The sequence below is a fragment of the Ctenopharyngodon idella genome, chromosome 10 (assembly GCF_019924925.1).
Source record: "Ctenopharyngodon idella isolate HZGC_01 chromosome 10, HZGC01, whole genome shotgun sequence".
NCBI classification, from domain to species: domain Eukaryota; kingdom Metazoa; phylum Chordata; class Actinopteri; order Cypriniformes; family Xenocyprididae; genus Ctenopharyngodon; species Ctenopharyngodon idella.
The window spans coordinates 23,861,136-23,882,883 of record NC_067229.1 but is presented as its reverse complement, the minus strand read 5'-3'; the positions used below and the strand labels follow the sequence as shown (position 1 = coordinate 23,882,883).

The window sequence follows — 21,748 nt, the reverse complement described above, 5'->3', positions numbered from 1 at the left end:
CATTTAAAATCATATTTGTATTCTCTGGCATTTTAGTGCATTAGTATATGGATGTTTTTTTATGTTTTGTCCCTGTGTGTGTGTGTGTGTGTATATGTATTTATATATATAATCAGTATCTCACAGAAGTGAGTACACCCCTCACATTTTTGTAAATATTTTATTATATCTTTTCATGTGACAACACTGAAGAAATGACACTTTGCTACAATGTAAAGTAGTGAGTGTACAGCTTGTATAACAGTGTAAATTTGCTGTCCCCTCAAAATAACTCAACACACAGCCATTAATGTCTAAACCGCTGGCCACAAAAGTGAGTACACCCCTAAGTGAAAATGTCCAAATTGGGCCCAATTAGCCATTTTCTCTCCTCTCTTCTCGGTGTCATGTGACTCGTTAGTGTTACAAGGTCTAAGGTGCGTATGTTGAGCAGGTGTGTTAAATTTGGTGTTATCGCTCTCACACTCTCATACTGGTCACTGGAAGTTCAACACGGCACCTCATGGCAAAGAACTCTCTGAGGATCTGAAAAAAAGAATTGTTGCTCTACATAAAGATGGCATTGGCTATAAGAAGATTGCTAAGACCCTGAAACTGAGCTGCAGCACGGTTGGCAAGACCATACAGCGGTTTAACAGGACAGGTTCCTTTCAGAACAGGCCTCGCCATGGTTGACCAAAGAAGTTGAGTGAACGTGCTCAGCATCATATCCAGAGGTTGTGTTTAAGAAATAGACATGTGAGTGCTGCCAGCATTGCAGCAGAGGTTGAAGGGGTGGGGGGTCAGCCTGTCAGTGCTCAGACCATACGCCGCACACTGCATCAAATTGGTCAGCATGGCTGTCGTCCCAGAAGGAAGCCTCTTCTAAAGATGATGCACAAGAAAGCCCGCAAACAGTTTGCTAAAGACAAGCAGGATTACTGGAACCATGTCCTGTGGTCTGATGAGACCAAGATAAACGTATTTGTTTCAGATGGTGTCAAGCGTGTGTGGCGGCAACCAGGTGAGGAGTACAAAGACAAGTGTGTCTTGCCTACAGTCAAGCATAGTGGTGGGAGTGTCATGGTCTGGGGCTGCACGAGTGCTGCCCGCACTGGGGAGCTACAGTTCATTGAGGGAACCATGAATGCCAGCATGTACTGTGACATACTGAAGCAGAGCATGATCCCCTCCCTTCGGAGACTGGGCCGCAGGGCAGTATTCCAACATGATAACGACCCCAAACACACCTCCAAGACTACCACTGCCTTGCTTAAGAATGTCTCCAGACCTAAAACCTATTGAGCATCTGTGGGGAATCCTCAAACGGAAGGTGGAGGAGTGCAAGGTCTCTAACATCCACCAGATGTTAGAGACCTTGCGCTTTGATGTTGTCATGGAGGAGTGGAAGAGGACTCCAGTGGCAACCTGTGAAGCTCTGGTGAACTCCATGCCCAAGAGGGTTAAGGCAGTGCTGGAAAATAATGGTGGCCACACAAAATATTGACACTTTGGGCCCAATTTGGACATTTTCACTTAGGGGTGTACTCACTTTTGTGGCCAGCGGTTTAGACATTAATGGCTGTGTGTTGAGTTATTTTGAGGGGACAGCAAATTTACACTGTTATACAAGCTGCACATATATATATGTATATATGTAATCTTAAAAGTCTACCCTCACATTCAGTGGAGGTTTGAGCAAAACATGTTTAAGATGCTTTATATATAGTAGACAATGTGCAGCTTGTATAGCAGTACAGATTTACTGTCCTCTAAAAATAACACAACATACAGCCATTATTGTCTAAATAACTGGCAACAAAAGTTAACATGTCAAAACTGTGACCAAAGTGTCAATATTTTGTGTGAGCACCATTGTTATTTAGCACTGCCTTAATCCTTCTGGGCATGGAATTCACCAGAGCTGCACAGGTTGTTGCTGGGATCCTCTTCCACTCCTCCATAATGACATCACAGAGCTGCTGGATGTTAGACACATGGCGCTTCTCCACCTTCCACTTGAGGATGTCCCACAGGTGCTCAATAGGGTTCAGGTCTGGAGACATACTTGGCCACTCCATCACCTTCACCTTCCTCAGCAAGGCAGTTGTCATCTTGGCGGTGTGTTTGGGGTTGTTATCATGTTGGAAAACTGTCGTTCGGCCCAGTTTCTGAAGGGATGGCATCATGTTCTGCTTTAGAATGTCATAGTACATGTTGGAATCCATGTTTCCCTTAATGAAGTGCAGTTCCCCAGTCCCAGCAGCACTCATGCAGCCCCAGACTATGATACTACCACCACCATGCTTGACTGTAGGCAAGGCACAATTTTCTTAGTACTCCTCACCAAGGCATCGCCACACATGCTGGACACCATCTGACCCAAACAACTTTATCTTAGTCTCATCAGACCACAGGACTTGGGTCCAGTAATTCATGCTCTTGGACAGGTTGTCTTCTGTTTGCCAGTTTTCTTGTGAGCCAGCTTCAGAAGAGGCTTCTTTATGGGAAGACGGGCATGCAAACTGAATTGTTGCAGTGTGCGACGTATGGTCTGAGCACTGACAAGCTGACCTTCCGCTTCTGCAACCTCTAAAGCAATACTGGCAGCACTCATGCATCTGTTTTTTGAAGCCAGCTTCTGCACCTGACGCACAGCATGAGGACTGAACTACTTTGATCGACCCTTGCGAGGCCTGTTCCGAGTGGAACCCGTCTTGGAAAACCTCTGTATGACTCTGGCCACTGTACTGTAACTCAGTTTCAGGGTGTTACCGATCTTCTTATAGCCTAGGCCAACTTTGTGGAGAGCAACAATTCTAATTCTCAGAGAGTTCTTTGCCATGAGGTGTCACGTTGAACATTCAGTGGTCAGTTTGAGAGAATTGTACTCAAAGCACCAAATTTTAACTGCTCTAATACAAGATACACAAATTTGTATTGTCCTATTAAGCAGACAAAAAAATGAACATGATGAATAGGACACGTGGCTTTGCATGGTTAAAAGAAATCTATACTGCTATACAAGCAGAACACTGACTACTCTAAAATATATCCAAGTTTAATTTCTATAGTATTGTCCCTTGAGAAGAGATATATATATATATATATATATAATATTATTACAATTTAAAATAACTGTTTGAAAATATTTAAAAATGTAATTTATTCTTGTGTTGGCAAAACGTCTCAGGTTACATATGTAACCATGGTTCCCTGAGAACAGGGAACGAGACTCTGCGTTTGCAAATGCTATGGGGAACGTCACGTGACTCGGTGTCTGAAAGCCAACTATCCAATAACTCCAATGCCTATTGGCTGGCGACAGCCTATGACGTTATACGGCGCGACCCGGAAGTATAAAAGGCGCGCCTGGGGAAGCAATCATTATCCATCGTCTTGAGGGACTGTTCAGCGGGCAGCCCGAAGCATGGCAAGGAAACGCAGAGTCTCGTTCCCTGTTCTCAGGGAACCATGGTTACATACGTAACCTGAGACGTTCCCTTTCGAAAGGGAACTTCTACTCTGCGTTTGCAAACGCTATGGGGAACGATATACCCACGCCGCCATGCTTGAGGAGAGTGAGACAATGGCTCCAGAGCAGTTAGAGAACTGCTTGGCAACTCCCCCTCGGGTCACACCAGGCTGTCAGTGACAGCATTCCCTTTGGCCAACAGCCCAAGCTGAACTTCAAGAAGGCCTTCCTCAGAGGTCCTACAGAAGCTGCTAAGGCGTCTGGAACCAGCTTTTCCGAAGAGAAAGCGGTCCCTTTAAGGGAATGTGGCCAAGGAACCAAAGGGAACCTCGGCCAGTCACTAGAGTCAAGTCAAGTCACCTTTATTTATATAGCGCTTTTTACAATGTAGATTGTGTCAAAGCAGCTTTACATTGATAACTGGTACATTATTTGGCTGCACAGCAGCTCTTAAAAGAATAGTGTCAATGCAGGCAGATCAAAGCACTGTTGAATATCAAATGTCAAGTCAAATGTCAAGTGTCCCCAACTAAGCAAGCCAAAGGCGACAGCGGCAAGAAACCCAAACTCCATCAGGTGACATCAGGTGGCAGACAAGTGGCAAATAGGTGTTTAAATAGAGAAAAAAACCTTGGGAGAAACCAGGCTTAGTCGGGGGGCCAGTTCGCCTCTGGCCAACAGTGCTTTGTTACGATTCAGGTAGCTATCATAAGTCCGACAGGATCGCAACATTCAAAGTATTTATTCCAGTTCCATCCAATCTAGAGGGAAACAAAGTCCCCCCCAATGCCACCAGGGAGGCCGACCTGGTCTGTCACGAGACAAACTTAGTCTTGGCCAATCCTGTCTGAATACAGAGCCTCTAAAACGCATTCTTCATAGAAGATAATAAGTAAGAGTGACTGCAAAGAGGCAGAAACAAACTCAAACCCACGCGTAGAGACGGGCATCCCGGAGAGCAGAACTCAGCTAAGTGCTATGAACCCTTGTATTGAGAGGAGTACAATCCACTCATCCTAGGATCTACTCAGTGCTTAATTAATGCACTGAGGAGGCTGTGCGCTAGAGAACCCTGATCCAGGGGAGCACAAACCAGCCTGAGGCTGAATCTTAGAAGGAGGCCTGATTAAGGCCTACCACTATGATCAGCTTAGGGAGCTAAGCACTATTACAAACGTAACCCTAAAAGGGAAGTACGAAGCTCACCTAACAGGTAGACCATACAATGGGCACATACTCATGGAGGCCGAGGAGGGGCCTACAGCATGATAGTAGTTATGTGAAAACAGAAGTCTTATACAGAAAGTGGCCTGGTTTTAAGGGCCACCCTGAACACCTGTCTTGTTTTTCTGGGGTAGACAGACGACTTCAATGGCAGCATAAGAGGCTGCAAAGTGCCCGCATGACAATCCACCTAACACAATCCAACGAGCAGTGTACTCAGTAAAAAGCACCTTTTACTCTTTAAAGCAAGAGGAGTACAGCGTATGCCAACACGTATTAAGGCAGGCCTGGAGGGGCCTATAACCTCAACAGACACGTGGCATCAGCTCGTGGCAGTGTTTAGGCCCCAAGGACGATAAACAACCAGACAAAAAGGAGGTTGGATTTATCACTTATGCCTCTGGCCAACGAAAGTGTATACAGATAATTCTCAAATAGAAATACACCCAAACATACTCCAGTGTGTTCAAAAAAGGCGGCCCGTAAGTCTTATGGCCGTTTCTAGGAGCACAAAAGATCCACCCTAGGCGCTAGGTGTCTCTTAGCTCAACTAGATTAGAATCAGACTCAGGGAGGCAGATGTAGGTTAAACCAACCTTCCGTAAGGTTTCACTACCATAATCAACCTGAGGGGCTAGCCACTCTGAATACTCGGTAAAAAGCACCTTGTTACTCTCACAGCGAGAGGAGTACATGACTGAACTCCACATATTACACCGGAGGCCGAAGTAGGCCTGCCTTAGTAAACACGTGGCATCAGCAATTGGCTACCATAACCATACCACCCAAAGGCCATGTATTAGAAGTTTCCAAGATGATTAATACATGAAAAACGCTGCCGAACATCGTGAACAGGTCTGTTAGGGCCTATCCTGCCAACAAGTCGACTAGAAAAGGAGGCCTTAAGGGGCCTCCATTCCAGCATCAAGTGGCGATCAGCCTGCTCACAGATTAAATAATACAAACTGTGCCATCAATTAAACAAAAAGGAGGCCTGAAGGGGCCTGCTAATTCAATAACACGTGGCTTTAGCTCGTGAATTTTAAGGGAACCAAGCTACAGGGAACCAGCTCTAACCCAAATAGCTATGGGAAGCTAACTGCGACCTGCGCTAGGCTACACATTCCAACAGGCAATGTACCCTAAATATTTGTGACTAAAGGGAACCAAACAAAGCCAACATGGTCTAAGGGAGGCTGATACAAGCCTACTACCTCAAACAGACATGTGGCAGGGCCTGTGGCAGCGTAAATCTGTGAGAATATGTGAGCATATTATGATCAGTTAAACAGCATTGTAAAAACAACTGCTAACTAGAAGGAGGCCAAGTATCATAAGTTATATGCATAGCTGTTAACAAGATCACCAAAAAGGGAGCTAATAGATACCAACTTTCCTCAAAAAAGTGGCTCTAACTACCCTGAGTATGCAATCCAACAGGTGATGCACTCAGTGACACAAATAAACCTCTTAACTGGGGAATATAAGTCACCATATACTCAAATAGAGGCCACTTTACAGCAAAAGGGCCTGCTATTATGAGAGCAGGTGCTAACCTGTGGCAGCATAAATAAGCTCACATACAAATGTAGGGCAAAAGTCTAGAACTCAAAGTAACACAAACTTTGATATACATGCTGTCTTTGAAAGGAAAAACGCTCTCTGTACAGATTCTCAAATCTGATCTAAGCCCTAGAGGACAGGAGCTAAAAACTAGCAACGTCAACTCAAACTTGATAACTTATACAAAACATCAAGTGGCTCAGAAGAAAATCATTTCCTTTAGCATGAAAGTTCTAGAAAGTGGCGCCTAGCACACACCTGCATAACTTAACTACATGAAGATAAGGGCCTACCACCTGAGAAACAGCATCAGGGAGTCAAAAACAGTCTACAACGTAGCTGTTAAGGGGATAATTGGGCATACAGCCTAAACAACTCCCTCGGGAGGAAGCCAGAACTAGGAAATACACATCCTGAAAGGATAGTAAATACATATGGGGTTACTTCATATACCACACATCACCTAGCTCTAGCCTGGCCGCTAAGCTATAGGCCTATATACTACAACAGGCCCATAACAAAAGCCTGATCTTCACTTCCAAATCTCATGATGAGAGAAATAAAGCGAAGCTCAAAGCTAAAATGTCGTAGACATATAAACTGAAATAATGAGTGCCAACTCAAACTATACTGAAAAATAGCCGAGAGGCTACTCCTATATAGAGAAAAAACTAAGCGGCAGCCATTTTGTGGCCTGCTCAGTCAGTCTCAACACTCCAGTTTTGCCCAAAAAATCCCTAAATAGTTTACATTTTACTGTTACATGTTCAGGAAATTTATACAGGAACAACACAAGGTCAAACATTTAAATAATTAAATCGGACCTTGTCTTACCTTCCTGTGGCTCGAAGACCAAAGACTCCTCCTTTACTTATTTGAAATGGGAAGGATGAAATCCATGGTTCTAAAAGCCCAAAGAACCCTTTCACTATCAAGCCAGAAGGCGGGCCTTCAGAAAAATTTCATCATGGGCCCGGCCGTCAGCCTGACTGTTCAAAGGTGTCGTCCTGAACATGCACAGTGATTAAAAATGCCCAGGAGGCCGAGGAAGAGGGGCGAAGGCAGATGTAGAATTACCTTCGCTAAGAGAGGGGATCGAACAGCGGCGTTACTGGCGCCGGTGATCAATCACCTCCCTTAAGTCCATCTTCCTCTTCCTCGTATCCCGCCGCTTCTGCGACTTGCTCCGAGGTGGAGGAGGCGCTCGAGCGGCGACACTAGACTTCTGGCCCTGCCTCTGAGCCTCGGCTCGAGACGGGCCAGGGCCTCCCGGCTGTCTAGACCCAGAATCGGACCTGAGCGGTATGCAGTTTTTGTATGCTGCTGAGCGTGCCTTCGCCTCCCTGAACTTTCCGACAACCGTTTCAACGGAGCCGCCGAAAAGTTCAGTTGGCGAAACCGGGGCATCGAGGAGAGAGCCCTTCTCTTTCTCCCCGATGTCCGCCATGTTCAGCCACAGATGCCTCTCCGTGGCCACCATGGCCGCCATCAATCTCCCAATCGAGGCGGCCATCTGCTTGGTGGCCCGGAGAGCAAGATCTGTGGTGCGGCGCAGCTCAGCCACCGCATCAGGGGACAAACCCTGCCCCTGATCCAGGTCCTTCAGCAGGTCAGCCTGGTAGGCTTGCAACACCGCCATAGTGTGCAAAGCCGCGCCAGCCTGACCTGCAGCAGCATATGCTCTGCCGTTCAGACGAGATGTCAGCTTAAGGGGTCTGGACATCCGAACCGGAGCTTTTAGTGTCAGTGCCCTGCCCGTGACGAGATAGTTGGCAAATGTCTCGTCAATGGGCGGCAGCGACACATACCCATACTCGGCCAGAATTCATCCACATCAGCGGAGGAATTTCGCTGATGTGGAGGGATTAGGCCAGCATGGGTATGTGTTGCTGCCGCCCATTGACGAGATGTTTGCCAACTATCTCGTTCTTCCTTGCCTTCTTGATCTCTACGTGAAGATCTGGAAGGAATGGAAGGCTCACTGGAGTTACGGGGTTGTGGTCAGAAAGAAACCGTTCGTCTAACCTGCCGCGAACGGGCTCTTTCCTCACGCGCTCCCACGGCAGCTGCAGCCTGCCGGCAGCGCGCTCCACAACCTCCAGTAACTCGGCATATGCTGGGCAAGGAGGCTTGGAGAAAGAAGTCACAACTTCTTCCTCCTCCATTGCCATCTCCTGCTCACGGGGGCTAGCAGCCAGAAGAACACTCGCTCCTGGATCCGATGATGTCAGTGATAAGACATCATCGTCATCCAAGAGCTCATCCCCGCCAGCCGCCGCCGGAGGTTGAGAGACTGTGACACCTCTCTCAAACTTGGCGGCGAGCTCCACCTGCGAGCCCCATGAGTGCAGCCGCCGCTCTGCCTCGGCACGAGCAGGGCCGGACCCACCAGGCGCAGATGTTGACGCCTCTTCCCTTGAGAAGAGGGCCAGGCGGGAACGGAGCGTTCTCATGGGAAAACGCTCACAACTCTCACAGACAGCGCCTTCAAGCACTGTCCGTGCGTGTTCTTCTCCCAGACAGTGTACGCATAGGGTGTGCGGATCATCCGGAGTCAAAAATCTCGGGCGTGGATCCGCACACTTCCTAACACGTTTCTCTTTGTCCTCAGACATAATCAGAGATGTACACACAAGTATAGCAGAGTTATACACGACAGTGGCAAGACACAGACAGTCCCGAAAGACGATGAGATAATGACTGCTTCCCCAGGCGCGCCTTTTATACTTCCGGGTCGCGCCGTATGACATCATAGGCTGTCGCCGGCCAATAGGCATTGGAGTTATTGGATAGTTGGCTTTCAGACACCGAGTCACGTGACATTCCTCATAGCGTTTGCAAATGCAGAGTAAAAGTTCCCTTTCGAAAGGGAACTGAATTTTCAGCATCATTACTCCAGTCTTCAGTGTCACATGATCCTTCAGAAATCATTCTAATATGCTGATTTTCTGCTCAAGAAACATTTATTGTGTACAGTTGTACAAAATATTTGTGTACAACATATTTTTTCAGGATTCTTTGAATAGAAAGTTCAAAAGAACAGCGTTTATTTGAAATATAATCTTGTGTAACATTATAAATGTCTTTACTGTCACTTTTGATTGATTGATTGATTTTAATGCATCCTTGCTGAATAATTTCTTTTCAAAAAAATAAAAATTCTTACTGACCCCAAACTTTTATGAAGTGAGGTGAAATCTGACCCCTGCTGCTGATCTGTGCTGCGACTCTCGTTCGGCTCGCGCTGAATTGAGCAGACGCATGCATTCAGTTTTTACCTGTATGTGTTCTCTAACTAAATACATTTAGTTGAACTAAATACATTTTATTAGCCTACAATAATAAAATCAAAATGACGGTGGGGGGTGGTGCCACGGTCACGGTAGGCAAGTGATAGCCTATAACCGGTGTTGCGGCTGCACACCGGTAACACCGTCGATTGCAGCAAGCCTAATATATAAGTTAAGTAATGTTAATATCACACAGTAGTAGGAGTAGACTCCTGTTTCTCTGAGTATTGACATGATTGCAAATGTGGTACTTACTGATCTGATTAAAGTCCAATAAACAAGTTGATATTAAGTGACTTAACATTTTAGCCACAATACTGTCTGTTTTTGCTCTATTTCATTGCTCTAATAGTTTTAAACAAAGCCACACCAGAACTGTTGCGCATCTCCAAGCAACGGTGATTCCTGAATGAATCTGCATTTTTGAATGACTGAATGAATGACTCACACCTACTGGGGATTTTATTTTCATATTTACACTTTACATAGACTGCTTCTATTTAAAATATCAAACTTTTAAAGTTTAATTTTTACATATTTCTAAATTAAAAAAATTATATTTAAAAGTTCGTACAACATTATTTACCAATGAGCTGCATTAAGCAGTCTATGTAAATCTCTAAATAATACCACTTCAGTTCGAGCATCTGTGCCACTTCTGCAGTGCAAAGATGCATTTTTTTGATGATTTCTTTTGATTGGTAACAGTCTGATTGTGTCTTATTGTTCGAACTGAATTTATTGTTTAACATTTAAAAACAAATTTTCTATTTTAATTTAAGAAATTGATGAAATATGATGCATACATTTAATAAGATTAGAAAAAATTGCTCTTATAATGGTAAAAATGCTTCTGGAAATTCATTTAAAGGGGGCAAATATTGCCCTGTAATGGGAAAGTTAATGTCTGTTATTGACCAGAAAGTGCTCAAATTTTTGACTGTGCTCCTAAATTTTTTTTATTAGGAGCACTTGTGATGATAGCGTATGTTTTATCACTATATACAACAGGTACAAGCATATATTCAAATAGTGTTTCCTGTGCTGCAGAGCATTTTGTACTCTTTTTAAAAATTGATTATGCTTGTGTTGTAGTTACAAAAAGTTATTAAAGACCTAAACTTAGTCATTGCTCAGAGGGATTGACAATTAGCTTACATGAGGATGTAAGGAAAGCTTAATATTTAGTTTTTTCATTTTTACCATCTTTTAAAATGTTGATTTTATCAAATTGACTTGTGTAATTTTGTCAAACAGGATGGAGAGACTTAAATCAACTAATAGCACAAAAATTCGCCTAATTTAATCAGAGCCCAAAATTGTTATTGTTTTGAACCATTCTAGGTTGCTTGTTTATTTTGGAGGATCATCCAGGTGTTGGACCAAATTGTGTTAGCAAATATGTTCAATTCATATCACTTTGGTGTGCCAAACATATGACCAAAATCTTATTTTGCGATATAAGATTGTATTTCACAGTAACAATATACTGTATATCACAATATTGTAGGTATGCTCATACCTACAAGCATAAAAAACCTGCTTTTGAGGTTGGTTTTTTAAAAATTGCATGGTTAAAAAAATATACCTATAAAATTGTTTTTAGAGAGAGAGGAAAAAACTGATAATTTGCATACAAGTTGCATTTTATTATTAGCCTGCATTAAACTAAATGTTTACAAACATTAAAAATATTATAAACATAGCTATAGGCTATTTTAGTTCCCCTCAGTCCACAATAAATCCTTTCAATTTAACGATATTCAGAACTGAACAAGAATGAAAAATAAAAGTAGCTATATAAACGTCAAGCCAAAATGAATTCTTTTAAACTGAAACTGAAACAGAAACCACCGTTGGGCCCATGTAGACAATCTCACTAATTCGGCATGAATCCAAATGTGGTATTCGCAATGTATCTATTATTAATTATGTAAACTAGGCTTTGTACTTCACTCGTGTTCCAATGCTAGAAGTGATATGTGTCTACGCTTGAGACAATCTATGCAATCACTTGAATTGTTTCCATATAACAGCAGAAACAACATTTCTCCATTCACACAGAAGCGCTGCAGGTGCGTGATGTGATGATGTGTTAATCCTCATGCTCTGTTGTTTATGCTGCTATTATGACATATAAAACTAAACCCCTGGAAAACAGATTTTGTTATTTTATTGGGTCACAGAAACTTTTTACATGGAAACATTCTCATTTAATTAAATTCTATTTTAACACTTAATGATTAACGAACTTTGGTTGTCGGTTAGGGAAAAAACTAAATTAACATTCCTACAATATAGCTATTTTAGTTATTAAAAATAAGAACAAAGAAGCAAATAACTCAAACAATAGGATGAATACAATAGAACAAAGTAAATTAATTAAATTAAATTAACTTTCAGATAGGCTACAGTAGGATTATTTAACGTAAGAAATACTACAGAAATTAAATAATGTATGAATTAAATATACACTGATTCTTATTAAAGATACAAAATTTATTTAGTCTAGCAGTGAGTGAATTTCTCTTTGCCTTTTGTTGATTGATTAACATTAATGACAGACAGCAGCAGGTTTGGTTTATTAGGCTGCTGTCACTTTAAGACTGAATGGACGTACTGAATAGACTGACACAGATCCTGTTTTTGATACGCTTATTTAAGACAAAACTGTCTTTGTTTATGAGAATACTCCACATGATGGGGATTTTTGTGTGTATTTGACCATTTAAAGGATTAGTTCACTTTCAAATGAAAATTACCCCAAGCTTTACTCACCCTCATGCCATCCTAGGTGTATATGACTTTCTTCTTTCTAATGAACACAATCGGAAATATATTAATAAATATCCTGAAGCATCCAAGCTTTATGATTGCAGTGAGCGGGATCAACGAGTACGAGCGCAATAAGCCACAAAAGAGAATTTAATCGGGATTACATGCTGTCTGAGAGAGGCGGCTTTGTGTATGCGCGCTTTGGGTGTGTCAGTCAGCGCAAGTGCACATTGAGACCTTTTTTCATGACATTGCACAAAACATTTTTTAACGTCATACACATGATAAAAAATGATATAGCAATTTCAACATTTATTATACACAAGTGTCACTACTTCTATTTGCATTTACAGCTGTGTGGCTTGCACTTTGAGATCAATTTAGAGATAGAGACCATAACACGTAAGCATCCCACTCATGATTGGTAATTGCTTTATCTTTGTATTTCTCCAGATCATGGCCCAGAGGAAGTCTTCCAGTAGAATAAACACTGAGCTCTCCAGACTTGGGGACATCCCTTTCCAGGGTAACATGACAGATATGCTGAATATAGCTTTTGTTTTGTGGATGATCTCCAGTGCAGATCTAAATGTTATACAGTATGTAACACTGTTGCAAGTGTCTGCTTTAAATGTTTACATCAGATATTTTGTTCTCACCTCCTTAAATGAGTATTATAATGGATAATGGAATTATACTGTTATCACTGACTCTAATCTTTTCTCCTCCAGAGTTCCCAGCTCCCAAGAATGAGCTGGTCCAGCGCTTCCAGGTGCGGTATTTGGGTCGTGTGCCAGTGACAAAGCCAGTTGGTAGGATGCCCTCTTTTCATTAATGCCTTACTCTCATGCTATTATATACAAAATGCATGCTTTACCTGTTTTTTTTCCACACCGCAACTGATTGTTGTCACATTTTTATGTGGCTATGTCGTCACCTGTAAGCACTCAAAATAACGTCTATTTATTGTCATGTTCAAATCAAATTTAGCTGCCTAAAGTGGAGTTGTTGTGTTGGTATGTGTCTCCTGAAGGCATGGACGTTATTAATGTAGCGTTGGAGACGGCCCTCATCAACAAAGACGAGGAGGATTGGACAGCTGTGACTGTGAACGTGGCATCCGCTACACTCACCATTCTAACTTCTGAGGTCAAGTTTGTGTTTGTTGACAATCTTGCAGTACTTCAGTATCATATGTAATATGTAACGCTGTATTATAAAAATCTGCTTGGATGAATCACTGCACTAATATTAGACCTCTCAATGTCACGAACACAGACAGAGGAAGTTCTTTCTGAGTGTCGTGTGCGTTTCCTGTCGTTTATGGGAGTCGGGAAGGATGTGCACATGTTTGCATTCATCATGGCAGAGGGACCTGGAGACTTTATCTGTCACATGTTCTGGTGTGATCCTAACGCAGCCAGTCTAAGTGAGGCCGTACAGGCTGCCTGCATGGTAAGGATATGTCTAGAACACGATTGATAGTTAATCACATACAGTACAAATTCAACACATACTGGGTGTGGTATATACACAGTGGGTACGGAAAGTATTCAGACCCCCTTAAATTTTTCACTCTTTGTTATATTGCAGCCATTTGCTAAAATCATTTAAGTTCATTTTTTTCCTCATTAATGTATACACAGCACCCCATATTGACAGAAAAACACAGAATTGTTTACATTTTTGCAGATTTATTAAAAAAGAAAAACTGAAATATCACATGGTCCTAAGTATTCAGACCCTTTGCTGTGGCACTCATATATTTAACTCAGGTGCTGTCCATTTCTTCTGATCATCCTTGAGATGGTTCTACACCTTCATTTGAGTCCAGCTGTGTTTGATTATACTGTTTGGACTTGATTAGGAAAGCCACACACCTGTCTATATAAGACCTTACAGCTCACAGTGCATGTCAGAGCAAATGAGAATCATGAGGTCAGAGGAACTGCCTGAAGAGTTCAGAGACAGAATTGTGGCAAGGCACAGATCTGGCCAAGGTTACAAAAAACTTTCTGCTGCACTTAGGGTTCCTAAGAGCACAGTGGCCTCCATAATCCTTAAATGGAAGACGTTTGGGACGACCAGAACCCTTCCTAGAGCTGGCCGTCCGGCCAAACTGAGCTATCGGGGGAGAAGAGCCTTGGTGAGAGAGGTAAAGAAGAACCCAAAGATCACTGTGGCTGAGCTCCAGAGATGCAGTCGGGAGATGGGAGAAAGTTGTAGAAAGTCAACCATCACTGCAGCCCTCCACCGGTCGGGGCTTTATGGCAGAGTGGCCCAACGGAAGCCTCTCCTCAGTGCAAGACACATGAAAGCCCGCCTGAAGGACTCCAAGATGGTGAGAAATAAGATTCTCTGGTCTGATGAGACCAAGATAGAACTTTTTGGCCTTAATTCTAAGCGGTATGTGTGGAGAAAACCAGGCACTGTCCAATACAGTCCCAACAGTGAAGCATGGTGGTGGCAGCATCATGCTGTGGGGGTGTTTTTCAGCTGCAGGGACAGGACGACTGGTTGCAATCGAGGGAAAGATGAATGCGACCAAGTACAGGGATATCTCAGGTGCAAAGGGTCTGAATACTTAGGACCATGTGATATTTCAGTTTTTCTTTTTTAATAAATCTGCAAAAATGTCAACAATTCTGTGTTTTTCTGTCAATATGGGGTGCTGTGTGTACATTAATGAGGAAAAAAATGAACTTAAATAATTTTAGCAAATGGCTGCAATATAACAAAGAGTGAAAAATTTAAGGGGGTCTGAATACTTTCCGTACCCACTGTAAGTGAAATTAATTCTTCACTGCACATTTAGAAGAGATCAGGTAGCTCATGTTGTTACACACAGTACGTCACATTTTTAGTTAAAGCAGCTGCACATGTTTTTTTTTTATGTTAAAGGGATAGTTCACCCAAAAATCATAAGTTTTGTGAATGTGGAATACAAAAGGAGAAGTTTTACAGATTGTACACACTTTCCATACAATGAAAGCAGGCAGCTCCACAACATAAGCAACGTAACACTATCATAAATTGGTCCATATGATTTTTGCTCTGTATTCCAAGCTTTCTGATGTCATATCCTTGGTCTAGGGAATAAACCCAAAGTTTAAGTTGTTAATCCCTCCACTGCAGCTCTCATAATTTAATTCACATGTGTTTGTCATCACTGAAATTACACACTTTTTATGCATACAGTTTTAACAGTATAAATTAGATGATATACTGTATACTTTCGTCGGCAAAAGTATTGGCATAATTTATTGACATAAAAATTGTGTTTTGCAGTTTGCTGCATCAATATATGTAGATCATTTGTAGCAGTATACTGGAAAATAAGAATTTCATAAGTTTTAAAGGCTTTTATTGACAAAAACATTCAGTATATGCAAAGAGTCACAGTGTTGACCCTTCTTCATAACCTCTGCAATTCACTCTGGCATGCTGGATATCAGCTTCTGGGCCAAATCCTGACTGATGGCGATGCGTTATTGCCTTATTAGCTGGGGCCACACTAAAAGATTTTTCAAATCTTACAAGATTTTCAAAATGTGACAGACCACAAACATGACGATAAGAAATCGTAGATTTAACCATTTTGTTCCTCTAGTGTGTGGAGTGACATGATGTGACTAGGAAAGCACACCACACACTAAGAGATTCCATTCACAAACAAGCAGAGGTCCCGTCTGTGACTAAAGTAAACCAACATGGCTGACGACCGACAAGAAGAAATGGGGCTTATAGTGTGGACTGCTTTTTACGGAAAATTCGTGGGGGAAAGTAAAATGTTTAGATAAAGTCATAGAGACGTGTGAACGTGGACTTTACATGTTAAAGCATGAGCTGGAGGTGAGTTTTCCGTCAGCTCGCTTTCTGACTGGGTATTGATTAATTTCACGTGATAATCTCCAGAGAGTGCGCACGTTTGACCTTGGGGTTCCCCTCACACAATAGGATAAATATTTAACATGTTGAATATTTGCGGTTCGAGATCGGGGTGGCCCAGACGTTTTTCCGAGCAGATTCAGTCATTCCTAACACACCTCAAACTGCAGGAAGATAATCAGGACTTTACCTAGGATTGTCGGAAGGGGAGAAATCGGCCCAAAATCGCCCCGAATATCTTGTAGTGCGTGCCCACAATTTGTGAGCTTCTGCTTGTCCACTTGCCTTTTGAGGATTGACAACAGGTTCTCAATAGGATTAAAGGGTTAGTTCACCCAAAAATGAAAATAATGTAATTTATTACTCACTCTCATGTCATTCCATACCTGTAAGACCTTTGTTCATCTATGGAACACAAATTAAGATATTTTTGACTAAATCCGATGGCTCAGTGAGGCCTCCATAGACAGCAAATACATTAAATTACTAGCCCACAGCAGCACCGCCTCCACTGTGGTTTTGCTCTTTTTATAGAAATAAAAACCATTTAGTTCAGTTGGACAACGGCCGCTTCAATTATAAACTGAAAGCGTCTGCTCTGCTCCATGCATCACAAGCTGCTGAGTCACAGCACAGTGCAGCAAGCGTCAGATTTCATTAATCACGTGAAGATAGTAAGGAGAGATGACTGACAGGACCTTTTCTGAGGCTTTGGTGCGCAACAGATCCTGAGTGTCATTGACAAATATCTTGCCAAATGTGTGATCAGTACCACCGTTACCTTTACACAGAGTATGCGTGATAGCTTATTTGATAATAATAGAATTATAATTGCAAGAGAACACAAAGCATTGCAATAAATTTTTCGTCCCATCTCGCATTTTTTCCATCACCATGTCCTTTTAGGGGCACCGTAAAATCGGAGCAAACCTGCTGCAGTGACACATACTGAACTGAACTAAGGCTTTTGGTCTCTCAAAGAACTGCCACTTTAAGTGCTGAACATGTTATTTCCAGTATTTCTCACCCATCTCTTCTGGACACTTAGTTTTGTAAGCATGAATTGCTTTCTCATTTTTAATCTTCCTTTAATCTATCTATTTTAATCTTGGAGTTTCACATATTTCCTTTCCAAATTTCCTATTCAGCTTCAGGCACATTTTGTGCCAGGGCCAAAAAACTGAAATTTGCATTTTTGTGAATTAACTACTACTACTACTTCTTATTCTTCGTTTTTTGGCTAATGAAGCGTTTTGCAATTATTTAAAATGTAATCTTTGCACAATAATCTAGAAACAATGTGAATCAACACCACAAATACTGAAGCAGCAAACACAAAATAAGCAAGAAAACACAAAATTTATGTCACTGCCAATACTTTTGGCCATGGCTGTACAGACTTTGTATAATCTAATAGCTAGTTGAAGTTGAAATATGTTGCTGTTCTTTTAAAATGTTTTTAAATTATATTATTTAAATGAGTTTAAATTATATCTTCCATCATTTACAGCTGAGGTATCAGAAGTGTTTGGATGCTCGACCTCCCAACAGTAGCAGCTCTTGTCTGCCCGGCCCACCTGCTGATTCTGTCGCCCGCCGGGTCGGCTCAAGTGTGAAGAAGGGTGTTCAGAGTCTGCTGGGTAGCTTTAAAAGATCTGGATCTCAGACACCCTAAGAAGGGAAACATTCCCTCAGCAGTGCTCAGTGCAAATTTTTTTGTGTTTGTGTTTTTATGGGCCTAAAAGTAGAGGGTCGTTCATGTCACTTCAGTTATCCTCATGCAGTTAGCACACAATATGAAGAATACAAGAAGGCACGCAAGTTAGACTGATAGATATTCCATTATTTAACACTACATTTTCATTTACTTTTACCACGTTTGTTTACGTTAGCATTCAATGTAGTGGATGTTATGTGGACTACACACCCTAAAGACACTAAACATTACGCATGCTTTCACAAAACACTAAAATGAGCTTATACACTATGCAATGTGCTTATTTTTTTATTTCTTGTTCTTCCTGTGGCTCTGTGTTGTGACACATATTGTGCTAGCTTTGACTGCATTTAATATTTTTTTTCTCCTAAAGAATTGATTCTTTGCCAACCTCAAAGCAGGGACAGAACCAACAGAAAACGCAGACCTTGTAACATCCGTGTGCCCTGAAAATTCTGTCATCATTCACTCACCTTCATAATGTTTCAAACCTGTATGCCTTTCTTTCTTCTGTGGAAAACAGAAGATATTTTTTTTAAAATGTCAGTGTTGAAACAACATTTGTCTCAAGTGACTTTCACTTTGTGGAAAAAAGGTGCAGCTCCACATTTTATTTGTCTTGCCTCACTGACTGCAAGTCAAAAAGCCTCTTAATTCCTTCCATTACATTTGCTGATATTGATTTTTGTAAAAACTGAACTCAATTAAATTATTACACATTACTTTACATTTACCAACTCTGTCGGTTTGTGAATTTAACTATTTTATTAATTTGTGAAATAGCGTTAACATATCCTAGTCTTCCAAAGTGGATTTGCTCATTAGAAAGCCTGCTTTAAATCAGCACATTTTTTTATTATCTTGTAATTTTATGTTGTTGTTTTTTCTGTTTGTTGTATTGGATGGCTTCATCTGGATGGAAATGTGATTTTTGATCATGATCAAAAATGCTCAGTCCAACAGCATAGCGTGTTTGACAGAGGATGTGACATACACTGGTTCGCTAGGGTGCTCTCTGCATTTGTCCCTGTCAAGTTTCTACAGTACATACTGGTTTGTCACTAAAATTATTCCTTGTCACAATTTTAAATTGTATATTGAAGTCAACTGATTATCTGCACATAATTTACATGTTATGTATTGGAAACAATCTTTGGAAATATATCTTAAATACTTTGCAACGATGGCAGTCTTGCTGTATATAGACATTATTTCTTTAAAATACACATTGTAACATATTGCCATGTCTTAAACTTTTAAGAATGTGTAAGAATTCATAAATATCATGTTGTGAATTTAATACACTAATATGGCCAGACAGCTCAGTTTTTCATTCGTTTTCGGACCCATTTTCATGTCCAATTACACCTGTCGTTTAAAGGGAATGTTTAAATGCACTTGAATGTTCAATCTCATTTATGTATTCGAATGCTTCATCTTGGCCCTTTTTACTTTGTGTGTAAGTCTAGATAATGTAATGTGATGCTTAAAATGCGCTGCTTTTGTTAACGCTCTAGAAAAAACTTTATTGTAGAATAAGCGTACATGTAAATATTCTGCATTACATCGAGAACTGGTATCAAAGAAAATGTCGTTCTTTTCACTTTAATATCATGAAGGTACTTTGTGTGCCTAAAGCACAGAAAGTGCTTTAGTGCATCTTGCATAGATGCTGAATCACAAGCTGTTTCTTAAAAAACAACGACATGTTACTTTATGCATAAATCTTCACTTATTGGTAACATGGTAGAAATGCCTCAAGTACATTTGCTTTTCAAAATAAGATATTTTAGCTATGATACTAAAAAATTTGAAGGGTCAATCCTGTAAACACTTACGTAGATGCTTATGTAGAATCCTGTAAACATTTATGTAGAATGTTTTAACCATTACATTTTTAAGGAGAGTTGAGAACTGATTTCTTAAAATGTAAATTAAATGTTATATAGATACAAATGTGACTGGATGAAATAAAAAATTGAAAATGCATTTAATGCTTTTTATTAGTTCCGTATTATAGAATGAAATGGTAATATTTGTACAGCAGCAAAAATATTTGTGGTGTTGTGGTAAGGCATCATTCCTTCCTAGATCAGTGGTTCACCACACATTTTGAATGTCTCTCTTATCTGGCACACCCATATGAGGTCTTGGGTTGAATCAAGTGTGTTTGATTAGGGAAACATCTAAACTGTGCAGTGCTAGGGGTACCCCAGAACCAGGATTGGGACCAAATATCTTAAGAGTATCCCCATAGTCAGTGGAGATCAGCCATTCTGCTGCTTTGGTTGAATATCTCTTTGTGATTTGTGAGTGAGAAGAAAAACCTGCAATGAAGCATAAGTTACTATGGAGATGAACACCAGTAAAAGCTGAACCACTTTTGTGGAACCTAAAACCCAGGGCTGGCGCAAACTAATTTTACCTGACTAGCCACCTTAATTGGCTTTTTGTGGTACAACATTGGTGTGGTAGGCCTGCCTTGTCTCATTGTTTATACGTAGGTATTAGTATGTAACGTTTACAGGTACAAAAATACATTTGCATAGATGCTGAAATGTGCAATATGGACGTATTGACAACATCTAAAATGTAAACATTATTACGTATTTACAGCTATATTTGCACTTATTGTATAAATTTTGGATCCCTTAAACCTACCCCAAACCTAAACATAAAAGTGACGTGACGTGTAACCAAGCATGGTGTCCCATACTCGGAATTTGTGCTTCACTCATCCAAGTGCACACACACCCAGAGCAGTGGGCACCCCCTTTTTTTTTTTTTTTTTTTTTTTTTGCTGCAGCACCCAGGGAGCAATTGCTCAAGGTCACCTCAGTTGTGGGTAACTAGAGTGGAAGAGGGCTCTGTTCATTCATTCCCCCCACCTACATTTCCTGCCGGTACTGAGACTCGAACCTGCAACCTTCAGGTTACAAATTCTATTCGCTAACCATCAGACCACAACTGCCCTAGAATATATAAAACGTAATGGACAGAAATATGTAGGCCTACAAAGATAATTTTAGTAACAATATAGAATGAAAAAGATATTTTTAAGTGGTAAACAATATAATTTCTTACAGTGGCATGGTTAAAGACAACTTTATAATGTGAATTCACAGTAAAATGAGCAGTAAATTGCTGTGATATAAGTATAATTTTGCTTTTGATTTACAGTAATTAATTTTAAAAAAGTGCATTAATTTCACTGTAAATTTCTGACTACAGTAAATAATTGTAAAATAATACTCTTTAATCCTGTAAATTCCTGGTGATTTGTTTTATAGTGTGGCATTCACAGTAAATGGCAGTGTTTTCAAAATGAAACAAAAGAGACATTAGTTTGGAATGTGTCTAATGTAGAGAACTTTACCTTCATCTTTCATGAGTGTAAATCAGATAATGTGCTTGCAGTTTTGCAGACTTGGTTTGAAAATTAGATATACGAGTGAATTTTTCATTGAGTGGGCCTCAAGTACCACTTTTAGTGTAATAGGTTGAGTAAATGCCATTTATTCCTAAAGCTTTAAGTCAAGTCAAGTCACCTTTATTTATATAGCGCTTTTTGCAATGCAGATTTTGTCAAATAATTTTGGCTACACAGCAGCTCTTAAAGAAAATGTGTCATTGTCCAGCTTAACTAAAAACAGTATTGATTCATTCTGTTGTAAAAATCAATAGTTATTCATTAAGGTAATTTATCTATATATCAGCACTGCAGAAAACGGTGATGTCATCGTCCAGCTCAGTTCTGTTCGCACACAATGGTGTCAATGCAGGCAGATCAAAAACATTGTTGAATATCAAGTGTCCCCAACTAAGCGAGCCAAAGGC

General features: G+C 40.8%; 1 protein-coding gene across 6 annotated transcripts in view; it reads left to right on the top strand.

Moving 5' to 3' along the window:
* Window positions 1–19,900, top strand: part of apbb1 (amyloid beta (A4) precursor protein-binding, family B, member 1 (Fe65)) — a 42,745-nt gene extending 22,845 nt beyond the window's left edge. For all 6 annotated transcript variants that reach the window (XM_051908822.1, XM_051908823.1, XM_051908825.1 and 3 more), the window contains exons 10-14: window positions 12,760–12,832; window positions 13,038–13,118; window positions 13,340–13,455; window positions 13,585–13,761; window positions 17,705–19,900. In XM_051908822.1, coding sequence (XP_051764782.1) covers window positions 12,760–12,832; window positions 13,038–13,118; window positions 13,340–13,455; window positions 13,585–13,761; window positions 17,705–17,869 — 612 coding nt within the window. In that variant the 3' untranslated portion in view covers window positions 17,870–19,900. The remainder of the gene's footprint in view (window positions 1–12,759; window positions 12,833–13,037; window positions 13,119–13,339; window positions 13,456–13,584; window positions 13,762–17,704) is intronic.
* Window positions 19,901–21,748: the final 1,848 nt, after the last annotated feature.